Source organism: Sardina pilchardus, chromosome 8 (genome assembly GCF_963854185.1).
Source record: "Sardina pilchardus chromosome 8, fSarPil1.1, whole genome shotgun sequence".
Lineage (NCBI taxonomy): Eukaryota > Metazoa > Chordata > Actinopteri > Clupeiformes > Clupeidae > Sardina > Sardina pilchardus.
In genome coordinates this window covers 6273769-6297107 of record NC_085001.1, presented here as the reverse complement: position 1 = coordinate 6297107, position 23339 = coordinate 6273769, and the positions used below count along the sequence as shown (strand labels likewise).

Sequence of the window (23339 nt, the reverse complement as noted above, 5' to 3'; positions counted from 1 at the left end):
GGAGAGACACAGGGAAAAGACAGAATGACAGAAAATGTGTGTGTGTGTGTGTGTGTGTGTGTGTGTGTGTGTGTGTGTGTGACTGTGTGTGTGTGTGTGTGTGTGTGTGTGTGTGTGTGTGTGTGTGTCTCCGCACGCGTGTGCAAGATCAGTGTAAGGGGAGGAAATCTGAAAGCAGGGCTGCCTGTCGCAACAGGTTGTCAGACCTACAGTAGCAGCCACAGAAGGCTGCTGAGGCTAAAACAAAACTGCCTCGACTCCCGACTTGCACCATTAGAAACCCAGTCACTGATCGTTAACACATGCAAGCTACATTTAAATGCAATTAAATGACACACGACTGTGCATCAAGAATAACATCTTCTAACACACAAGCTCATCAAGGACACTCTCTGACTGCTGTTACCTGCTCAAAGCCACCTCACCATCCAAGAGTAGCTAGCTGTCACTCTAACGAATTGAATGGCTGCGCGTGACAGACAACATTGTCCCTGGGCTATGGTCATCGGCTCTAATTATAACGAGCTGGTGTCCTTCCAGGCCACACACTCACTCAGTGAACTCGCCTGAATTAGATTATCATCACCGCCGTAAACAAAAGGTAGGGTTACTCATACACATCCTACATGGCTCTATTTCAGGCTCCACGCATAACACATCATCAGGCTTGCTCAGAGCAGAGGGAACCAGGGCAGGTGTTTCTAAAGGTGCTCGTACACTGCCCCAACAAACTCTCAATAGTCAGTTTGTGCTTGTTGCTGTCTGTTGGATGATGTTGTTCCGAGTCTGACTTTTCTAAACAGGGCTGTGTGGAGCTGGCGGTTGGTTTTCTGAATATTTCAAAGACTGCAACCAACTGCTAACTTTAGAATGTTGGGGCTGGTTGGTGTTTGTTGGGGCAGTGTGCAAGCATCTTAAGGATGGAAGCCAGCCACACAATTGTGGACAAATTTCAGTTCCAATGCCTGTACTCCTGTTGGTTGAGCAAACACATGGTGAACTATTTAGGGCAGTTTTATGTTTTGTTTTATATTCAGCTGCAAACCACATACATTCTACAGTGAGAGGTATGCGGCATGAATGCTGTAAAGGGTAAAAAAGCTCTCCTTGAAATTCGAAAACTTTGTATGAAACTTTATTCGCACAAAGATTATCCAAAGCTCTTTACCGAGAAGCCAGTGTGCACTGATTAAGCCTGTTGCAAAGGTTTAAACTTTGCCTCTGATGCAGGGCGAAATCTGTGTGGGCAGGGTCTGAATTGAAGCCTTCCTTTTCAACAGTTTGGCTTAATAAGCTCTGTGTCAGGTGGAGCAGCATGTCTCACATACTCCCATAACAGGAGACATCTAGAAAGACACAAACTATACCGAACTATGTCCTCTTCCTAATGCGTGCACATGCTTGATTACACTGTCCACTACATGTTAGAGTAAGTAAATATGTCATTATGACAGTTAGAGAGTTAAATTATGACAGCTAGGCTACTCTCCAGACATGGTCCTGTTGTCACCTAAAAAAAAACTATGCTACTTCCTGTGCGTGTGGCTCTGTTGATGTCTTTTTTTTCTCTCCAAAAGCTCAGGTACCTGCAACATATTGTAACTTAAGGTTCACAATTGACGTGTAAAACACATACGACTTGTTATTAACATATCCAACCAATCATATCAACAAGGTTAATATCTACACCGGAAAGAAACTATTTGGCAATTGTAGCTTTTGAGGAGACAGCAATGGCTTTCAAGCATTCAATTATAATTGATCCACTGTCTGAAGCCAGAATTAATTCAAACCTACAAACTTAAATTAAACAGCCAACAGTACATCCACACTGTATAAAAACGGTAAGCGGTATATCATGGCCGCTCCTCGACACAACACCAGCGAGCGTTTTCAGCAGCGCAGCCTGTTACAATGTGGCCAGTCACTCACTACTAGTCATCACGCTCTGGCTTCGAACACCACTCTCACAAGGCGCGCAGACGAAGCTTCAAATCCTCGCACTGTCGAATACAGGACCTATGGTGAAATGTTAGCAAAAAAATGGCAAGCCTCACAACTAGATCCATTGATGCTGTAAAGCCGTGTAATTCCAATTAAATGATGAAATAGTACTGGAATGTAGTACATAAGGGGAGAGTAAGAGTAAACGGATATCAAATACGTCAGCCAAAACGTTATAGCCACCTAGCGAAAATTCTCTTTTCTTTCTTTCCTTTTTTTTTTTTTTTATCGAAACCACATACTATGCTGTCGACGTTATCAGCTTAACACTACATATATTCTACATAGATAAGAGCAATACTACTGGGGGGATACATTTCCAACGTTACCCACATTTCTTACCGTTTAACAGCAGAGATGACAGCATAACGTTGTAGTGCCAAGAGCAGAGTAAATACCAATCATTATTCCGCTGGAAAATCTGATTAGCTTTGATAGCGACACGATTGTTAACGTTAACCTACCTTAATAATGACAGCCGTCCTTTGCTCCATGTCCCTGTGACTTCATTCTCTTCTCGTCTGTTTAACTGAAAGTAAAATAATACCACTGTGTCAACTGAGCGCCAGCTGAGCTAGTTAAATGAACGCTTTAAACAGTAAATGTGTAGCAATACATGCACTGGGAAGACGACAGAGCTAGCACACCAAACTAGTAGGCTATCCAAGCACCTTTAACTACCGTCTGACGTTGCCCGAACATATGCCATCGCAGCGCTTAACTTGGTTGCCTTCACCCTTCAGTCTTCACGAGAGCAAACCATCCAGTTTACTAAATTAAATAGAATGAATTACTGAACACACTTTCGTTCTTGTGTTTTGGTATTCACACTGCTAAAGAAAAATAAAAACGATAGTTTCCAAAAGCCGCAGAGCATAGACAAGCTTATCAGGGTTATTTCGGTTTATCACTGACTAGCTAGCTAGTAGGAAGTGAACGCTCTTTCGGTTAGAATACTTGGTGGATCTGAGAACCAATGTCGTAACGAACTGCCCAACTCTAGCAGGTGTAGCTCGTGTGCATGGCATACGTAGGGTAGCTGGCTCACTTACCTGCTCTGAATGTTTAATCAATTTTAATACTAGTTACGTTTAAACTTTAATTTCGATATGCTCATTACATGAGCTGTCGTGAAGGCTATGCAGTTTCCCTATACAATTGCGCAAAAAAAAAAAAACATTCGATAAGTTGCACTGCCTAAACTCCGTACGTGCTAAAAGTATGAATATAATTTACTATGCACCGACCCTTCACGGTGTTCATTGAAGTTTCTTGTACTTTCCAAAATGTTCATCTCCACCTCAAAAGAGGAGAATTTGCTTATGAAAGGCGTTTCCTCCAGAATTGCTGTCTCTTAACTTCCTGAGTCGGACCTGTTCTCGTGTCATATGTCTTCCAACGACGCTGTCAAACGGAAATAAGTTCACAGAGAATGGTTCAACCTTGAAGTCGAGAAACAGGTTGGACTGCTGCGCAACTACTCTGGACACGTTTGGTAGACACATCTCGTATCTCGAAAAAATATGAAATGTGATTAAATTTGCATAAGACCCTGAAGGTTTTTATTTTATTCTAAGCATAAATGAATGTGGCTGCACGAAGAGAAAACAAGGATGGAGTTTTAGCCTATAAGCCAGTGTCCAGTTATGGTGACATATAGTTCTGCAATATCACACTAATTAAATTAGTCCTTCACAGTCCCTTGACAATATTCCAGAGGATAGGATAGCCTATCGTGCCTGGTGCGACCGTTTGGCACAAGAAACAATTAATTGCAATAGACAGCAAACGTCATGTTTTCCTTTCAGTAAAACACCCGTGAAGTTTGACCGCCATCTAGTGTCTAAAGTTTAAAATGACGCAGTTTTTTCATTGCTGTTGAATTATTGATTTTGGGCCTGCTATGCAGATTCAGCAGCTCCTTCAACACGCGTACTTAGCCAAAGACTACTGAACAATTCATTTTCAATGCATTCAGTTGCAGTGTTCATTGTGCATATTCAACAGTCCTAAACAAAAATGTCACAGCTCAATGTGCTATTAGATTCACAAGAATGTTGGCCTAATATGTTAATGATTTTATAATTGATGCTTCTTGCACTTTAATGATCATGTCACTTTTTAGTGACTACTATTTAGAAATAATTTTCTGCTACATGGAGAGGTAGCATCAACATCCTCCAAATAAATAGCCTAATGATAACACCATATGCCCATGTGCCATAATCCCTACCCACTGACAAATGTAGGCTACAGAAAATATTAGATAAGTAGATGATCTGATTATTTCTTAAACAAACAACTGCGTTTGGTTGGGGAGCGCACATCCACAGAAACAATAATCCAGGTGCCGGACAAAAGTGAACCAAAAGATCCAAAAATACACTTTTTATTTTAGTAAAAGGCAACGTTTCGATCCTCCAGTGGGATCTTCCTCAGGCAATGAGAACAATTAAACAAACAACTGACATATTTTAGACTTCCTATATATCTACTGTATATCTTCTGAATGTCGTGAATAATCATAGAGGAATTGGCAATAACCTCAGGCTGACCCACTCAGAAAGGAGAAGCAGGAAGTGAACTCACAGAAACATCTTTCAGTTCCTAAAGCATCCAATTAACACCTTTACTATTCAATATCCACTCCTTAGAATTGTCTGCATTCCACTAATTAAGATGTAGTCTTTCTTTTATAACTGAGAGCATTTACATAAGCCTGAGAAATGAACCTATACCAGTCCTTTTAATATTGTTAATTCCCATATGACCATGTACACAATAGAAATGAGCCTGTAGTCTTTTAATATTATTAAACCCCTATGTGACCATATAAGGTTGCAGTGTCACAGAAGGAAGAAGATTAATTTTGCACTCCACCAGTGACAGGGAACACTACATCCTCCTCCTCTGCCTTACTGTCTTGTGCACAGTCTGCTCAGAGTATTCATGCACTCCCTCCTACCCTCCTTGTTCACAGTACATGGCAGAGCACAAAGGATAAAGGCTTGTTATACATCAACTCAAACCCATGATTCTGTCATTAAGCCTCTGGTATGTGTAAATACGGTCTTGCTCTGTGTGCATGCTAGAGCCCCGCATCCTTGCCAGTGTTGTTGGTTAGTATGTTATGGGTCACAATTCTTACATTCCAGCGGCACAAATCATAAAACATTCTGCATAAGGGTCGTGCTTTTGAGATCAATTTCAGTGGAGTAGGATTTGAGGGCTTGTACTTGAGATGTTTTTGTTGTCTTTGTTGTCTAATTAGCTGTCTGGCAAGAATAACTGTAAATAGGTGAAGGGAGGAAGTAGCCTATACTGCAGAGTCCACATTGAGGTGTATGAATCGTAAGCATAAATGATGGAGACTATAAGCATAAATTATGCTAACTGAATTATTATTGATACATGGCACACATACTGTACATTTAATTCATAGGCTACTGTTTGTGCCTTCGAATATGAAAGCTTCTGTTATAAGCATAAATTAGGTTCAATTGATCGCAGTGGTCATGTATCTGTATTTCATGGTGTTGTAATCTGTTAGGATGGTGTAGGCCTAGCCTGGCTATATCACCTAAGTGGCAAGATAACTGAGTCGCATATGGTACACAGAAAGCTTCTGTCTCTTGCTATATTTGAAAATTATCTCATTGGAAAGTGGCCCCGTTCTCAAAGTTCCAGGTCAATCTGAACAACCCCATTCCTGGGTAAACGTAGATGCCTACGTGTCATTACAGTTTACAGAGCAGCTGTTCTCATCTAGAATGTGTATGCTCGCAAAAAAGTATACTGGGACAATTCGCCATAGGCTAGCTGCTACTCCTTTCAGCTGCTATCAGATCGCATAGGCATAACGGCGCTAGTCACGTTTCCAATCGCTGTCCATGGAGCGAGGTATTTACCTGCCAGCAAACTATCCTGCACAACTGACGCGGTAGTAAAAGGGCAATTAACAGGACACAGTTCACGGAACAAGCGAAACATCTGGCATAATATATCTAACTCGGAGCGGCTCTGAACTGACTCAGTCGCTTCGATGCAGAATCGTCACTCCACTGCTCGACCACAACAGAACAGAAGTGGGCCCGTGTGCCTTCATGAAATGTGTACTGCTCCGTTCATTTTCACAGTTGAAAATTAACCATTTACAATATTAAAAGAATAAATTAATTGCTTTAAATAGCCGCTCGGTTAAAATCCATGCGCATTTATAAAGTGGCTCTGAAAGTGTACATTCTTTAGGCTTGTTGCTGGCCTACTAACTATTGGGTCCTTCCACATTCGAGCGCTGTTTTGTTGAGAAGTGAATTTCATTGTGGAAGTGGTGTTTATGAATGATTAAGAACCAAATGGCATCAACTCTGTTGTCGCCTGTGGTTGATTATTACAACGATGAAGAAGAGCTCGATAGTGTGGATGATGATGATGACAGAAGTTTCAGGGGCAGGGACTCGGAAGAAGGTAAACAGACTAACGTCAACTAATTTTCTGACTAGCAGCTAACCAACACTGGACATTTCCCAAGTGCGATGTTTGGCGAAGCCATGAAATAAGTTAGCGGATAACTAGGTAGCTACCTAAAACATTGAAAACTTCTCCGGTTAAATTTCCCGATGTATTATATCACCTACCCATTATTCAACTTAATGTTCGAATGTCGTTGTGTTGGGTATCGCTAACTACCTTGTTGCACTGAGATGTTGGTAGACATTTGCTAGCTAGCTAACTTGCTACCGAGTTAGCATTATGAATTATTCTTACGACTGGATTCTAGATGACCGTTTGTATCACCGAAATGACACGAATTTCCTCCCAAATGAGTATTTGATTATCTAGGCGTGTTTCCCGTGGTTTGACCTTACTCCTCATAGTAATCAGTGTGCTGTTACATGCCACTGTTTTGAAATGCCAGTAAAGTCTGCACCGTTAGCTGCTGAATGGCCAGACTCTTGGCTAACCAGACATGTTAGCTTGCTTAGCTAACGTTACTACTTCAAGCTATTTCATGAAATTATAACTAGCTTGTTATTTTCTTTACTTGATGTTATAGCTTGTGCGTGTGTCATTGGATATGGGAAATGTCAGGGAAGTTTAAACTTTCTTGTTTTAATGTTATTTCATCTCGAAGTCACTATTGCTTGTGATTTAAAAGGATTGGCCTTCGACAGCTTATGTTATGTTATGGTATGTGTTTTGTTCTGCGTTGTGCCTGTCTGGTCTTATTTAGTCTCATGTCTGATTTGCAACATTCCAAGCATTTGGGTCTGCAATGCCAGTGCTGTAAATGAAACGAGACTGAAACGATAGCAGATTATTTACTCGTGTTACAAGTGTGCAACACTACGACGGCCGAAATGACAGCGCAGTGTCAACGGCGGTGCTGGTTTAACGTTACTGGATTGATGTCAGTCTGACCGAGTGTTGATGTTGCGATCATCATGATCATCATTATGTAATGCTACAGTTGGCTTTGGACTTAATGCAAATTGTATGAACGACCACATCTCTGCACCTTTTCCTGTTGCATTGACACAACCCTGTGTATATCATGTAGTAACGTGATTTTTGGTGTGTTATTTGTAGACACAGAAGATGCCAGTGAGACGGACCTCGCAAAACATGATGAGGATGACTATATTGAGATCAAAGAGCAGTGAGTATGACCATCGCATTGGGAAGTGCAAGTGATAAAAAAGTTTCACACAGCATTAAGTAGCAATGACATTGGAATAGAAATATCCAGTGGTGGACGAAGTACACACATCATGTGCTTGAGCGAAAGTAGAGGTGATGATTAAATGTTAAGTAAACGTAGAAGTCCTCCTTTTACATTTCCACTTGAGTGGAATTGCAAAAATACTTACTTTCAAATGTACTTAGGTATCGAAAGTAAAAGTCCTGAAATGTATTATGACTAATACAGTTGCATTTACTATTGTTGAAGTCATTCAGCACAGCCATAGGCATTCGTTGAGCCTTTATCATTCATTCAAGGACAAAATCAACCAAGAATTTTTGTATGTAGAAAGAACTAAAAACAAACTAGTGTGACATCTTATCTTAGGTACTTCAAAGAAACCACTTTTTGCTTTGTTGAATGCTTTACACTTTTTGGACCAAATCGATACGTTCCCTTCTGTGTTTGACAGTGTCAGATTGTCCATCGTTGTGTATCTATCTATCATTGTCTAATATTGTCTATCATCATTAGCTCGATGGCGTCATGAAGCTAGTTATGGTAGCATCAATATTGTGATAAGGGCTCAACAAGCACAGTAAACAGTGGATATAATAATAACATAGGTTAGGGAACACCATTATTTTAAGCCTAGCTCGCTTAATAGAAAATATACATGTAAGTACATGTATTATATGTCTTTTTTCCATAAGGAACTTAAACTGTACTTCAACTGTCACAAAATGTAGTCGAGTAAAAAGTAAGATATTTAGCCTAGAAATGTGCTGGAATAAAAAGCAAGAAGTTTAACTAAATTGAAATACTCAAGTAAAGTACAGTAATTGAGTAAATGTACTCAAGTAATGTCCACCACTGGAACTATCTTTGCCCTTTTTCAGTTAACCAGTTTAAAGGTGACATTTTTGTCTTCGTTTTGATGAATTTGGAGAGGTTGTGCATAACCGAAGAGCTATCATGAACATGAGGCATGGTTGTGTCCTCCTTGAAAATCTTAAACTCAGAAACAGCCACTAAAAAATGGGCGAATCAGAACAAAGCCTAATTGTGATGTCAAATATCGCAAAACCATTGAAGTTCAATTGGGGTTGCCAAAGAGGGTGCCATTTAGTCAAAAGGACCATTTCAATACCCAGCCTAAATGTAAGGTTTTAATTGGGCATGTGGAATTGCAATTGAGTTTATTTTTATAAATCAAAGTTGAATTTACACTGTTTTAGCATCAGAGAACACAGTACAATGCTCGATTCATCCATTCTATGTCCTAAATACAAATACCGGCAATATTTAGGCTGGGTGTTCCCATGCTGTCTTGCACGCAATTTGATTCACGCTGCTAAGGCAGCCTGGAAACTACCGCCCTAATTTTTGCCTCAGATAGGGGACCAATCGCAGAACGGGGGGAAAGCAAGATGATGATGAGCTAAACAGACGCATTTGATAGACATCCGTGGCGCCCAATAAACGGATCTGTGCATTTTTTTCAAATACGAGAATATGAACGTTTGGTTCCCAGACCACGTCTCATTGAGAAGTGGTGGCACTAGCCAATATTTGGATTGTCAGCATTTTCAAATTCATACTCTAAATTTAAGATTAGAATATTTGATACAATGTTTTTTTGTCCATATAAGCTCATTTACTGTTACTTTGATGTTGACCTGTGTTGTGTTTGTAAAGGCTAGTAAACATCTCAGGGCAAATGTTAGATATCCAGGTCTTTCTCTCACCCTCTAAGTCGTCCCTGTTCCTCAATCTGCAGGATGTATCAAGACAAATTGGCTTCACTGAAAAGGCAGTTACAACAGCTTCAGGAAGGTGGGTTTGGTGTTTTCAGCTCTCATTAAAGATGTGTAATAAGATACTAAATGCCCTGATGTCTATATGATAAATATGTAATTATCCATCTCATTCATGAAGTCCTACTTCTGATACTACTGGTATCTGATTCATCTTCTGTCCATTCTGTTTAAATGATAACTTAGTGCAGTCTCAGCAGGCGAACAAGAACATTCTCCAACTGATATTTTGTTCAAAATGTTGACAATTTGGCATTCCATATAATGTATGAGGAAAATGTATAGGCGATGCCCATATTTGGTTCAGGAATAAGGTGGATAGTTTAAAAGTCTTATTGGAGACGAATGTAGTCATTATACTCTTTCAGCTCCCAGTTTCCTCCTTCACACCAAAGCGAGTCCAATGTGAACAATATCACCTCCCACTACTATCCAACAACCCTTACTCTATGTTGGCAGTTGAATCCATTATTGTTTACATTGTTTACATTGTTTACATTGTACTGTATGTTGTGTGTGGTGTCTTAAGCTGCTGGGACCTTGAATTTCCCCTTGGGGATCAATAAAGTATCTATCTATCTATCTATCTATCTATCTTATTGTGAAGCCTGCTACCTAATTCAAATGCCGTTTGCGGGTTGTTATAGTTACCATTCAAAAGAGCTTCAATGTGTAACAATGTTTAATCTTGGGTGATTACCAGATTTACTTTATTGGTGTTCGGATACAGAATTAATAGCCACGCCACCAGCCAATCAGAAAAGAGTATTTCATGTCTCTGGGGGAAAAATGGTAATATGAGAGGGCAGCTGTTTTATATGGATACAACTAGAATATGGATAAGAGAGCATGAGCAGTGCTACTACTAAGATCTGTCCCTCGTGTAGCATCCATTAACCAGCATATTATTGAATAATGTATTCTGATGAAATGAATATTGTCCACAGGCACGTTGCAAGAGTATCAGAAGAGAATGAAGAAGCTGGATCAGCAGTACAAGGAGAGACTGCGCAATGCAGGTCAGTCTGTTCTTCTGTGCTCAAGTCATTCAAAGATTTTACATCGATGGTATAGATTTTGCTCATTGTCTTGCATTTTCCTGCGAAACTTTTGCTTAATAGATTAAGAATAGAAATGTGCCTAATAGATTGTCATTTCTGGTTTACAGATCTGTTCTACCAACTTGAGGTGAGTGCTCTAAACAACCGGTGTTGTTGAATCCATAATTGTTTTGATGGGACACATCCTGCTTATACGTGTCCCTCGTATATTCATTGCTACAGACTTTCTCTCTATGTTTCTGTCTCAAACACTGATTTGGTATAGACGGAGCAGGTGGAGAGAAGCTACATCAAAGAGAGGAAGGCGGCGGTGAAGGAATTTGACGATAAGAAGGTTGAGCTGAAGGAGAACTTAATTGCTGAGCTGGAGGAGAAGAAGAAGATGATCGAGAATGAGAAATTAACAATGGAACTCACGGGCGGTAGGAGCCACAGAATAATCAGATGGGGAGGGAGAGGAGGGGTGGGGTGATAAGACAACGGGGATGGGGGGGATTAACATCTGTAACGTAGCACAAAGATGTAATTTATTTTTTCTCTGATGTCCATGGTATCATTTTTTTGAAAGGAGAGAAAGAGGATTGAGAGAGACAGCGAGACGAGAGTGCTTCCAAGACTTCTGAAGAATTGCATTCGGAATTAACGGGATGCCCAATTACTGTGGGCTCTTTCATGGGGGCATTAAGTCTGATTAGTCGCTTTGTGGGAACTTTAAATTCTCAATTATCACTCTCAGATTGGAGCTGGTGATGTGCTAAAGCCATTTCCCTAATTGTTTCAGCTTCGACACATCGCCTCAGAGACCCCCTTGCGAGTGATGCTGAAACTTTCTCTCTCTCCCCAGATTCCATGGAAGTGAAGCCCATTATGACCCGTAAGCTCAGGAGACGACCCAACGACCCAGTTCCCATCCCTGACAAGAGACGGAAACCTGCGCCTGATATCCTTATCAAAGCCCTTGTGACAAAGTTTGGTCACTGTGTTATGTATGCGATCTGGTTGCCATGCCAACGAGCTTGGCTTTTTTGGTGCTGTGGTCCTCTGCTGACCCAGGTTTGAAGCTGGGTTTGGTGACCACGCTGAAGTGGCTACTACTATACTGCTACTTTCTTGCTACATACGGTGTTACAGATGAGTTGGCTCGCTGTGGGGCTACTGCAAGCTTGAATGACTCGATCATGTACAGTATCAAAATAGTAGTGCCCCTACCATTCCCATTCAAAATGGCATTTGACACGTGGCGCTTCCGGCGTAATTATGCTTTTAAGCGCGAAAGTTTGACTCGCGTACATTCATAAAAACACCCTAGGATGCGTTTTGGCGGGAGTTATCCTTTAAAGGGAAGAGAATGCATCCTAACTACAGTTGATTATGGGCCCTGACTATACCACTGTGTCCAGTTCTTTGACATTGTTGTCAATCTGCAGGTTTGGTACCCTGGTGGAGTGGCCATTTTCTTCCTACACTACACCACTCTCTCCCCCTCTGAAGACATTATGCTTTTGCTTGCTGGTCCATTGCCATAGCACTCAAACATTTCTCCGGAACCTGCCCTAACCATTCTCAAATGATTGGCTTTGTTTGTCTTTTATTCAAGGATATTTTGCTTTTCGCTGCCATTTCATCAAGTCAACATTGTCATAATCAGTGTCGATTGTGCTTGTGCTTGATGAATAATTGGCCAACCGTATGCAAATGACCAGTCCTTTTTCATCTGACGCATTTGGTGTGGTCATTGTGCTGCTTGAGGCTAATAGACAAATATGGCTGCAAATCAGTCGGTGATTGTGTGATTGTGCCATTTAGGCCGCACACATTGTATGCAGTTGATAGTCACAGCCTTTATTCATAATACCTCTTTGAATTCACACCCACACAGTTCTGGCCTGTCAATCATAGCGCAATCACGGAGTAGCTAAAATTATAGCAGGATATGAAAAATGACAATTTAGATCACCAATTTGTGTTGTTTTTGTCATTGATGTTGGTATTTATGTATTTTATTAGAGGGTACCTGCCTTAACTCTCAGCACCTCAGTTAAACTATTTGTTGACAGAAGAACAGATCATGGAGGATCTGCGGACACTAAATAAGGTGGGTGTGAGATAGAGAAGCGCTTAGTCACCTGCCATGGTCAGGAATTGTTTGTCTTGTGTTTGTTTGTTTGAAGTCACATTTAAATCACTGCCACTATGATTGAGTGACTCACAACCCATCTCCTCTGTTGTTTTTTGTAGTTTACTCTTGTAATTCTTTGTCATATATATTTGTACCTCAATGGTACCATACTTTTAAATGCTTGAATATTTTTGCTTGAATATTTTTGCGTTCCCTCTAATCTTACGTCTACTAGTCTAACTGACTGTTTATGTCTTTACAGCTGAAGTCACCAAAGCGACCTGGTAGGACATGCTTTAATGTATTCATAAAATAAATGTTTTTTTTTTTTTTTATCTTTTGTTAAGTAAAACACTTACTTTGCTCATAAGGGATAATGGATAACAATGGATAGATAGATAGATAGATAGATAGATAGATAGATAGATAGATAGAACCAGCTAACCAACCAACCAATGGTGATAATAACCACCTGCTTATACCACAATTGTCGCCGTTCCATCATGTTATTTATAGTCTTTTGATATTGATTTGATTTTGACATTGTTGACCACACACAGCATTGTCAGTACAGCTCTATATTCATAAACAAGCTCACAAATCTTTGAATGCATTACTTGGCAGTGCTAAATATAGACAGATGAAATTAATTGTTCTTCACTCTCACAGCAAGTTAAAAGAAAGCCAGATGGCAAAGAATGGAAATAACTAATTTAATAACTAGTTCTCATGCTCTCAAATAAGCCATTGTGTCCCTATTGTGGGTGCTTTTGTATCCATATTTCAGTGGTATTGATATTGCAGATGCAATCGTATCCATATTATATTTCCATCTATATTAAAGTTGTGGTAGTGCTAGCAAGCATTCAAATCATTTGCAAATAACATTGTAGCTGGTTAGTTTTGCCTGATATGTATGCTAATTTTATGTCCATGTTTGTTTTTATTTTATCTTTGTGAAGCACGTTGTAACTGTGTGTGTAAAGTGTGCTGTAAATAAAGAGTAGGGTGGTAGTAGTAGTAATAGTAGTAGTAACTAAAAGTAGTAGCTTTTTAAAACATTTTTATTTAATACACAATATGTGTTGAAAGTAAAACAACTTGCATTTGAAAGCAACACAACTTGCATTGTTTTTTACACATCTCTGTGTCCAGATAGGAACAGCACATAGGTTTTAGTGTAGTGCTCCCCATGAGTAATGTGTCCCTCCGGTGTGTGTTTGTGCTGTGTAGCCTCCCCCTCGTCTCCGGAGCACCTCCCCACCACCCCGCTGGAGGCCACGGCCCAGAGATACGAAGCGCGCATAGAGGAGGGGAAGCTCTACTACGACAAAAGATGGTACGTAGCGCAAGTCCTCGATTGAGCCCGTTCGGCTTCATGTCGGTCTTCAAGGGAGTTCAGATCACCAGGATTGAGGACGGCATGTTTATCAGAAAGAGAGGCACAGCGTTTGATCCTTTTGACAAGAGATTGTTGATATCTGAACAGCCAAACAAATCCACCCCTCCCTTCCTTCAGTCCTCCTGGAGCAATGTTGTTGATCGACTGGATTAATCCATCACTCTGTCAGAGCCACTCTGTGCATTACAAACCCCACAGTGTGCTCACAGACAAGGGGGCAGCTAAAGAAATTAGCTGAATTTGACCAAAAGGATTAAAACCTATCCTTGAATGGGTGGGGGAGAAGATAAACACTTAGCCAGGCTTATCACCACATTACTGTCCACTGCTGAAAGTTTACTGCTGTGCAATATAGACAGCTTTGCTTAAATGTTTGGTCCGTGTTTCTCTCCAACATAGTAGTTCATACTTCAGCCACTAGGTGATACCATTTCTTTTTGAAGTCTCCTGTAGGGACCCTCGGGAAAAGCTTATATCATATGCAAACAACCCGTGCAGTCCAACTGAAATGTCTTGTAGACGGCAAAGCTTTATTTATTTATTTTTAAAAACCTTCCTGTAAGTATGTGGTATTATAAGTCATATTTTCCATAGCCAACAGACCTCTCCTGGTGGTAAAACATCCTCTCTAACAGCTGTGACAGAAGAACCTTAGTGTCTAGCTTTAGCTGCACAATATTCGTTTGACATCTAGCTACAATATGCTTCAATGCATTGACCATCCACATTCGAAGTGTCACAAGCAGATTTGTTTTGTGTCGTGTGTGTGTGTGTGTGTGTGTGTGTGTGTGTGTGTGTGTGTGTGTGTGTGTGTGTGTGTGTGTGTGTGTGTGTGTGTGTGTGTGTGTGTGTCAGTGGCCTTTGGGCATGGAATGCAAAGCCTGGCACTCGTCACAGTGATTCCTTTGAAGCTGAAGCTGAAGACAGACTTTTAAAAAAGTATTTATTTCCAATGGAAGGAAATATGATTTTCTTTAGTCTGCGAGTACAGACTGTGCCGCCAAGTTGAAGTGCTCTTCTGCATATCACTGCTGGGTACCTGCTGGCAGACTGGCTTACTCGGGCGGGGGCAATGGAAAGTAGTTGCCATGGGCAGACGGCAAGTAGATTGCGCCTCCATAACTCCGTTTTTAGAGCGATTTACTTTTCTCTTTTTTTTTTTTAAAGCCTGCCTCAAGACGAGACAGTCGGGTGTGTGAGCTCTGCGGCCTCAAGCACTGGAACAAACCTGTCTCACATTCCGGCTCGAACGGTTTTGCTTTTTTATCCTTCTCTTTCTCTCTTTCTCTCTCTCTGTCGGTGAAGATGACCCGGGTAGAGGTTCTCTGTGGAGCGGATCTTGGCCCAATTCGACACTAGTCTGCCCCGCAGTCGCCGGGCGCCGTCTGTGGCGAGATTGTAACGAACAGCCCGCACTTGAGCCGCACATTATAGCAGCTTGAGAGGAGCTCTCCAGCACTAGAAATGATCATCCGTCTTGCATATTCTTTGTGGGCTGACACGGGGCGCTTAAGATTACCTGCATAATTTGCACTTTTAAATTGTCTGCGAGCCTGAACAATGTAGGTTCAAGGACACTAGACGCCACCCCCATGCCTGCCAGCACACAGTGATATTTGCAGGTCACAGCCGCCCGATAATGCCTTCTCAACCTGGCTTTGAGATGTCTTTAGTCCAGTATTAAAGCTGAGCATATTCTATTAAAGTAGCAGCAGGGTTTTTGTTGTTGCTGAGAACTGCCAGTCTACCTACTGAAAAGGCACACAAAATCCTTACAAACACCAACAATAGCACAGTTTGCTCTGGCAGGCTAAGGCTTGTTTGCGTGCTAGCCCATTGGCAGTATTGTTGCCAACATCATGCTGTGGCCTTTCTCTTCGTTTAACATATTTGTGAAAATGCATAGTCTAGGTGACTACTTGGAATGACAGATTTGTATCTGTCTTCTACATGGCCAAATATAGTGAGAGATCATTTGAAGATGATTTCAGCATTAAGCACTTGCTTCGAAAATGGCCCATTTTAGCATACTGTTGCTTTATGAGTCATGTTGTCTTGCATTTGACATGTTTGACACAACTCCACCAGGTTTATAGGTACTTTCTCCATATTAGTATTCTATCCATTGGGCATGCTCTGTTTTTGTAATATTTCTGTGTCTGACTCACACACTTACATTGAATAAAATGTGTTTGTTAATATAGATTTGAATAAACTCTGGCACAAAAACATCCTGACTCCATCTGCATTATTCAAGATGGTCTACCGATCGGCGGTTTGTACTGTATCAGTTGTGTGTATCACCAGTATTTATGGGTTTCTGTGTTTCTCTCCCTTACTCTCCCAGGTACCATAAGAGCCAGGCTATCTATCTGGAGTCAAAGGAGAACACCAAGATCAGCTGTGTCATCAGTTCCATTGGCGCTAATGAGGTAGGGCTCTGAGCGATTTGACCAATCAAGGGAGTGCGAACAGGAAGCATTTCTTAGTGCAAACGAGTAATTCCTTGCTGAAGGTTGTTGCTTTTATTGTTAGTGACTAAACAGCTCTTAGTATGAAAACAGTGGATCTGGTTTTAGGTCAGACTTCTCATCTACGACTTTGCAACATCATTTGCATAACATGTTTCAAAGATCCCTTGCAAACCAGCGGATATCCAGCAGCACTTTTGTTGTAAGAATTGTTGACTTCTGGGATGCAGTCTCATGACCCCTTTTTGTTCTTTGATTTCCCTGTCAGATCTGGGTGAGGAAAACGAGCGACAGCACGAAGATGCGAATTTATTTGGGGCAGCTACAGAGAGGAGCGTTCGTCATCCGACGCCGGTCGGCAGCGTAGAAATCCACCGTCCTCGGTCTCTCCCTCCATCTCTCTCTCTCTCTCTCCCTTGGTCTCCCTTCCCCCTCCTCTCCTCTCCGCCTGTTACATACCTCTCGTTAAATGCTCCCGTCCTTGGGTCTTCGAGCACAGTTCACCCCATTTCATCTCTACTTTGCGTTTTTCTCTCCACCTCACTCCATGCCTAAGGTGGTCTTTCTCTGCCAAGTGACCCTTCTGTCAACCCAGCTTCGTACTGTGGCAGAGAGAAAAGAAAAACACCACAGCACGCCAGCAACAACTATTGTTTTTTTTCCTTTTACCTTTTCCCCCCTTTTGTACACTCTTTTTGTTTATTTGTTTTGTATTTTTTTTCTCTCTCTCTCTCTTTTTGACCTTTTTTTCTCTCAAGAAGGAACACTTTCCAAAAAATCCATCACTGTTTTATTTTTGTATATCTCTGTGGTGTTCTCGATCAAGATGTGCAAATACAAGACAAATCGATATGTGAGACATATTGTCTGACATCTTTGAGACCCTAAATCATGCCCTTTTTTTTTTGTTCTTTTTGTTGTAAAAAAGTATTGACGTTGGACCAAGGTTTTGGAGAATGGAGGGGGAGAAGGTGACATGTAATATGTTGTATATATTTTCTGAGCGTACATGAGTGCAGCTGTCCACAGCCTTTTTTTTGTTTCCAGCCAAGCAATGCGGAACCTGTCGGAGTGGTTGTCCGAGTTGTGTGCAGCTAAGCTCAATCACGGATGTGGACAGTTTACAAGTGATGTTTGTGTTGTGTCCCATTTATTAAAGAATTTGGCTTAATATTTGGCTGTCATTTTTTGTTTTTGTTTGGGACTCTTGTTTGATTGCAGAGATCTCACTTCCTGTTTAAGATACTGGTAGTGGCATCCACTAAAATAAATCAGTACGTACTCAAGTCAAAGGTGAAGATATTATGTCAAGATTTTATTTCAGAGGTGAAGATATTGCAGTTTCGGCAGTGAAATCTAATCATAGTTCTTCACCAATTTTGTTATTTTTTCCACATTGCCATTCTCAGCTTGCCGTTTAGTTTGCTTACCTTTAAGGTGTTGTGTGAGCACAGGAAGGCTCTCCTTTCCATCGTGGACTGGTCCTCCTGTCACCTTTCCTTGCTGCAGTAGTGGTGAATGAGCAGTTGGCCTGCCCTAATGATGCAACCTGTCAGACCAGGCGCCGATTGTTTTTGCCTGCCGCACAGAGATTGCAATGCCTCATTCTTGTTTGTGTGTCTCGAACACATTTGTCCAATTTTCTTTGAGCATCGGTTGCTGCCCTGGAACTAATGGCCTGCCTCGTGCCTCTCTGAACTGACCAGTGGTCTGTGGCTGCGGCAACACTAATTTGTAGCCGCGGTCTTAATGACTACAGAAAACTATCCGGGCATGAACACGCTCAGTTTGAGAGAGATAAAAATTAAAAGCCATTGCCGGTCACAGTTGCAGTCTTGTAACATTTGCATCCCAAAGCTGTGTCAAGCTGGTGAATGAGTACATAGAGTCACTCTTTGTTTCGGTGAATGTCTCAGAAGACTGTTAGAGCAACTACGTGATAATGTTTGAAAAGATTATTTCCAAATAAGTTATTTGACAGTGATGAAAGAAAGAAATTGAAAGAAATACAGATAATAGCCTACTTTGTTTTAACTATCATCACTGATTATTGCAGACAATGAAGAAATAATTGGCCGCTGCTTGGATATATCAAGAAATGTAACAGCAATGGGTTTATGTAGGTGGCAGACTCTCAGAGAGATAAGACACTTATATGGATGAAGTGTTAACATGAAATTACACATTTAAAGTTACACCTGGGGTGTTTCCTGACTCTCTCCTAGATTTCATCACCTTGCTTATCGGCTGGTATTGTCGCCTCCCCTTACCTCCAAACAGCCATTCATCATCTGTCTTCCAATGCACTCGCCCATCAGGTATATTCATAATGCTGTCCACTCTTTGGCTATAGGCCTACTTGTCAGACGCGTCTTAATTGGCTTCAGCTTTGTGCCCCCTCTGGCCTGTCAAGTGGACACAGGCTCAGTGGCCAGCCAATCCATTCAGTGTGTTCAGCTAACCGCGGACGCCTTTGACTACTGTGGGGTGTCTCTGCCTCCCATTTGTAATGTTTCGATGGCTGAAGACAATGAGATGGGAGCAGGGTCAGCACATTTAGCGAGCGAGAAAACCAATACTGCCGACAGTGTGAACGAGAGGCTAATGGGAAACTAATGAAAAGGCACTGTAGTCCTCTGTTAATGTCCGTTTTACTGAGCCCTAAGGCTAATTGGCAAAGATTTGAAATATACATCAAAATAATGATTGAATTTTATAACATTTTATGATCTGAAAAAAACATTAAAGGTTGGGTACGGAATTAGCAAAACGGACGGCAGAGTTTGAACATATACAACCTCAAGTCCCGCCCTCCATGCACGAGCGACAATTCAAATGCGCAGCGCGAGAGTGAGCCAGGCTAAATGAAATGCCATCCTGGCGTCTACAGCTCTAGTCTCCATACAATCACTCACATCAACTTCCCCAATTACATTCTTTAGGCTATTCACCTCCAAAGGGTTGTAGTACATATGGTTCAGTAGCCATAGGTGTGTATATTTGAACAGAATCTGGTTTGTTCTTACCAGGGCGATTATCTCCTGAAATATCCAAGTTTAGTGCTGCCCCGTTGGTTCGCCTATTCCACCGTAGCTCCAAGCTGTTAAGTTTCGATTTCATGTTTACAGCACTCTTCGTGTCATGGTAAAATGTAATTTTTGCTACATAGCTTATTTATTGCGTGGGTGATTGAGTTTCCGTAGGTATCCGCTGCCTTAGTTAGTTTGTATAGAAATGAAGTGACACAACAAGAGGGGAACATGGACGTGCAGCAGCAGGCAGTTGGTTTCGTTTCAGCACTGACTCGCGGTCACCAGCTTTCAAAAGGGTCGCGCGCGGTGGGGAGGGGGAGTAGGAAGAGGAGTAAGACGTTAGATTGACGATCGAGCTGTGAAATGATGGTATGGGGTGAGGAATTCTATTGGCTGGAGTTTTTCGAGCCCTGCCCGTTCCGCAGATGATTGACGTGTTTAATTTCCATTTCAGTGCTTCCAACTTAGTGGCTATAAGTGGGTTAGGAATAGGATTTCAAGTGATTTTGCAAAAATGGCCAAAAAAGCTCATTCCATACCCTACCTTTAAGCTATAGTGCTTGTTCTACTCGCTTGGCATCAGTCATAAAACAGTATAAACAAACTGAGTTGTCCACGAAGCGTGAAAATTGTCCATGAGAGGAAATAGTGCTGGCCCCTTGTTAGAGTCAACCCAAGGATCTGTCTTACCAAAAACTTGCAAGTGATTTCTGAGATATGATTCCCCTATGCAAAGACTGTACGACAACTCTTCTTGGACACCAGCTGCTTTTCCATTCAATTATCCGACACCACTTTGAAGTTTCATCCTCCCTTAATCAGTTTTACATCTTCCTGGGAGGCACTGTCCCTCGCATTTATCACCTAGCATTAAAGCTGCAACCTGCTCAGAATTCTCAGCTTGGGGCGCAGTGGAATGGACACCCAGGAAGAAGGTCTCGCTCCATGTTTACATTGTTGTCTGTGTTTATCTCCTCGCGCCAGGCTTAGGGTTTGCTGCAAACCGGCCCCATACCGTCATGGCTGACCTCGTCTCAGATCTTACTCAAGTGGACCATGCAGACAGACGGACTCAGAGTTCAGAGATTGCGTTGGTGTTTCTGAGTATTTCTTGAAATTCAATCTGTATATGTATGTGTATGTGTGTGTTTGTCTGTGTGTGTGTGTGTGTGTGTGTGTGTGTGTGTGTGTGTGTGTGTGTGTGTGTGTGTGCGCATGTGTGAGTGTGTGTGTGTGTGTGTGTGTGTGTGTGTGTGTGTGTGTGCAATGAGTCTTGTCTGGTTGAAACCAAACGCTTTTCTCATATTGATCAGCAAATGAATGGTGAGGTGCTCCTCATGCCCCCGCTGGGCGATAGCCGTGGCCAGAGGCATAATATTTCCAGCTTGTCCATTTGGGTGCACACCCATCCTTTGGTTCCTACTGTATGTCCATCCGCTCCTCCCCTTCACATTTGGCATAAACGTTCATTTGGACTTTGTGTTTGATATCTTTAAGTAGACATTATAGTTCACTGTGACATCAGGAAGTCTGCTTTGTTTGTGAGTCTGGACAAAAATGTACAGTTTTGCCACTTCAGTTGTAGTGTGGTGGTAAAACGGCTGTATGACCGTTCTAGTTTTTCCTTTTGTTGTAGCAGGGAAAGGAGAACCAGTCTTTACGGATAGTTCACTGCTTAATGAGGCAACAGGAAATATTTGAACATTTGAACAGGTTTTTCCCTTTAGAGAAGTGATTTCTTGTGGATTTCTCTTTTTTCCATTCACAGAGCCTTAATTTGAACTCTGACTGTGTGCTTGCCTCAACTGTACAGGAACTCTTATCCTTTGTTGATTACAGTACTTGTCAGTACAAGTAGATTTTCCTTTACAATATCCACTATGCCTTACCTGGCATCTAAATGAGGGGTTGGTATGAAAGGCTAGCACTGGCTTATTAGAAGCAGTGTATGCCTATGATGTATTGACATTGACACAGATGACAGTAAAAAGACAGAGCTGAGTGGCATGAAGGAAAGATCATCTATCTCAACTGGACGACTCCCCCTGTTGAAAGGGCAATTATTACCTCCAAATGCTCTCAATCTGTGCTATGAAAGGGAAGGTCAGTGAAACATATGAATATATAACATGCAACACATCTGGCTTCATCCATGGCGGAAGCAGAGACACAACAATCACGGTATGAATAATTCAATAAATGGAACCAAGCAGAGCCTGCAGGCAGCTTTGCTCTCGGTTGCTTGGCAGCCAGATAGGGGTGATAATGCCCTCATCCGTTTTTTCTTTCTTGCTTTCTTTTTTGCATATATGTAATTGTTCAATCTGCCACCAGAATTTCAACATGGAAATGCTGACATTTAAACTGGTTTTGTTTAAGAAACACTTCTGTAATCATATGACAAGAGGGTTTTCTTTTCCAAGTCGTCTGTTTTCCATACAGTCTTATCACTCTTAAGCATGCTTTCATGGTTTCATGTTCCATAGCATGGAAATCTCAAGAACAATTTCCTTGCAGACACAAACTTGTTTCATCCACCAGATCTGTGCAGCAGTGGCAGGGGAAAAACACATCATGATGCAACCATCACATTATTTCCATCTGCATCATCTTATTTGCTTTATCCAATCAATATTCTCTGCATTACATCAAAGAAACAGCCTTTTTCACGTGACTGATCAGAAAAGGGGTTTATCTGATCCTTTGATTTGCTTTGGGTACAGTGTGTCAGGTGTTAATTTAGCATTTAATACCATACAACCTGAGTACCCTTGAACATGTCTTTCGGTCGAATTAGACGAAAAGATGAGGTGACTTTTTCTAACCTCCTGGATTGATAAGCGGAGCGCAAGAAGGACACTGAAGCCTCTGCATCTCCCTGGTGGGACAGAATATTTCCTGGAAGATTTGTCATACCCTTCTCCATAGCACCTCTCTCATCTTTTATTTAGCTGCTGATGGAGTTCTGCTGTCTTTCCAGGCAGGAGCCGTAGGGTAAAATGCCATGATATAGCCCAGCGAGAGCCACACTGGGCAGATTTTTCTTGCAGATAGCTTTTTTTTTTTTTAACAAAAAAAAAAAACCAGACAGGGACTGACAGCAATGCCGCTATATTAAATCACCCAAGCATAGCGAAAGTCACAATATTTGTTTACCCTCCACCTTATTATATCACAGACTTCATAGGCCTACTTCGTGCATTGTTTTTATACTGTCTGCAAATGTTTGGTCATTTAACAATATTTACTGTTTTCTCAACTGCAGACTAAATCCAGCTTGAGTACATATATTTTTTTTACAGTGTTAATGAAATACATGAAAAACAAAGGACCCCTGTGGTGAGGTCTGTAGGATTGTGACAAATTCAATCTCTGCTTGCTCGTCCGAGTGATTCGCCGGCTGTTATTTGCAATCTGGTGCTGATGCCTCGCCGGCGATGCCTGCAGCCCGAGAGCAGTGGAAGGAAACGTGGCCGCAGATCGATCGATACAGCGAGCGAGCGGAGCAGTCGCCACCAACTCCACCGCCGCCGCCGCCGCCGCTGCCACCACCATCACTCCCTCATTTGCGAGGGCCGCGGCATCGGTGTAGTGTAGTGCTCGGCAGGCACGCACCACTCTCTCTGTTTTCAGCTCCTCCGCACCGCGACAGGGCCACTGAATCAATTTGCAGCGTCCTCGTGGGCTCCTCGTGTCCTAAATCAGGTTGCGACACACACCCGTCCTTGGCTCACGAGATTGGACAGGTTC

General features: G+C 41.8%; 2 protein-coding genes across 8 annotated transcripts in view; one reads left to right on the top strand and one right to left on the bottom strand.

Moving 5' to 3' along the window:
* taok3a (TAO kinase 3a) overlaps nt 1-3401 on the bottom strand; it is a 59075-nt gene extending 55674 nt beyond the window's left edge. For 3 of the 7 annotated variants that reach the window (XM_062542493.1, XM_062542499.1, XM_062542497.1), the window contains exons 1-2: nt 3252-3401; nt 2469-2533 (exon numbers count right to left, since the gene is read on the bottom strand). The gene's annotated coding sequence lies outside the window, so the exon portion shown is untranslated. Of the gene's footprint in view, nt 1-2468; nt 2534-2675; nt 2940-3056; nt 3197-3251 lie in introns of those variants that run through there. The other 4 variants (XM_062542494.1, XM_062542498.1, XM_062542495.1 and 1 more) reach the window with 3 other exon arrangements.
* Nucleotides 3402-6251: 2850 nt separating this feature from the next.
* On the top strand, nt 6252-17728 carry suds3 (SDS3 homolog, SIN3A corepressor complex component). The gene is made up of 12 exons (XM_062542491.1): nt 6252-6471; nt 7594-7663; nt 9468-9523; nt 10452-10523; nt 10673-10692; nt 10831-10987; nt 11410-11505; nt 12599-12660; nt 12947-12968; nt 13918-14023; nt 16434-16518; nt 16826-17728. The coding sequence occupies exons 1-12, from the start codon at nt 6345-6347 to the stop codon at nt 16922-16924; spliced, it is 972 nt and encodes a 323-aa protein (XP_062398475.1). The 5' UTR covers nt 6252-6344; the 3' UTR covers nt 16925-17728.
* The last annotated feature ends 5611 nt before the right edge of the window (nt 17729-23339 follow it).

What these genes read in the sequence shown, in the direction of transcription:
- suds3 (XM_062542491.1), top strand. Translation starts at nt 6,345, where the DNA reads ATGATTAAGAACCAAATGGCATCAACTCTGTTGTCGCCTGTGGTTGAT. An exon ending in GTTACAACAGCTTCAGGAAG is followed by an intron (nt 9,524 to 10,451) that starts GTGGGTTTGGTG and finishes TATTGTCCACAG; the next exon opens with GCACGTTGCAAGAGTATCAG. An exon ending in AACAATGGAACTCACGGGCG is followed by an intron (nt 10,988 to 11,409) that starts GTAGGAGCCACA and finishes CTCTCTCCCCAG; the next exon opens with ATTCCATGGAAGTGAAGCCC.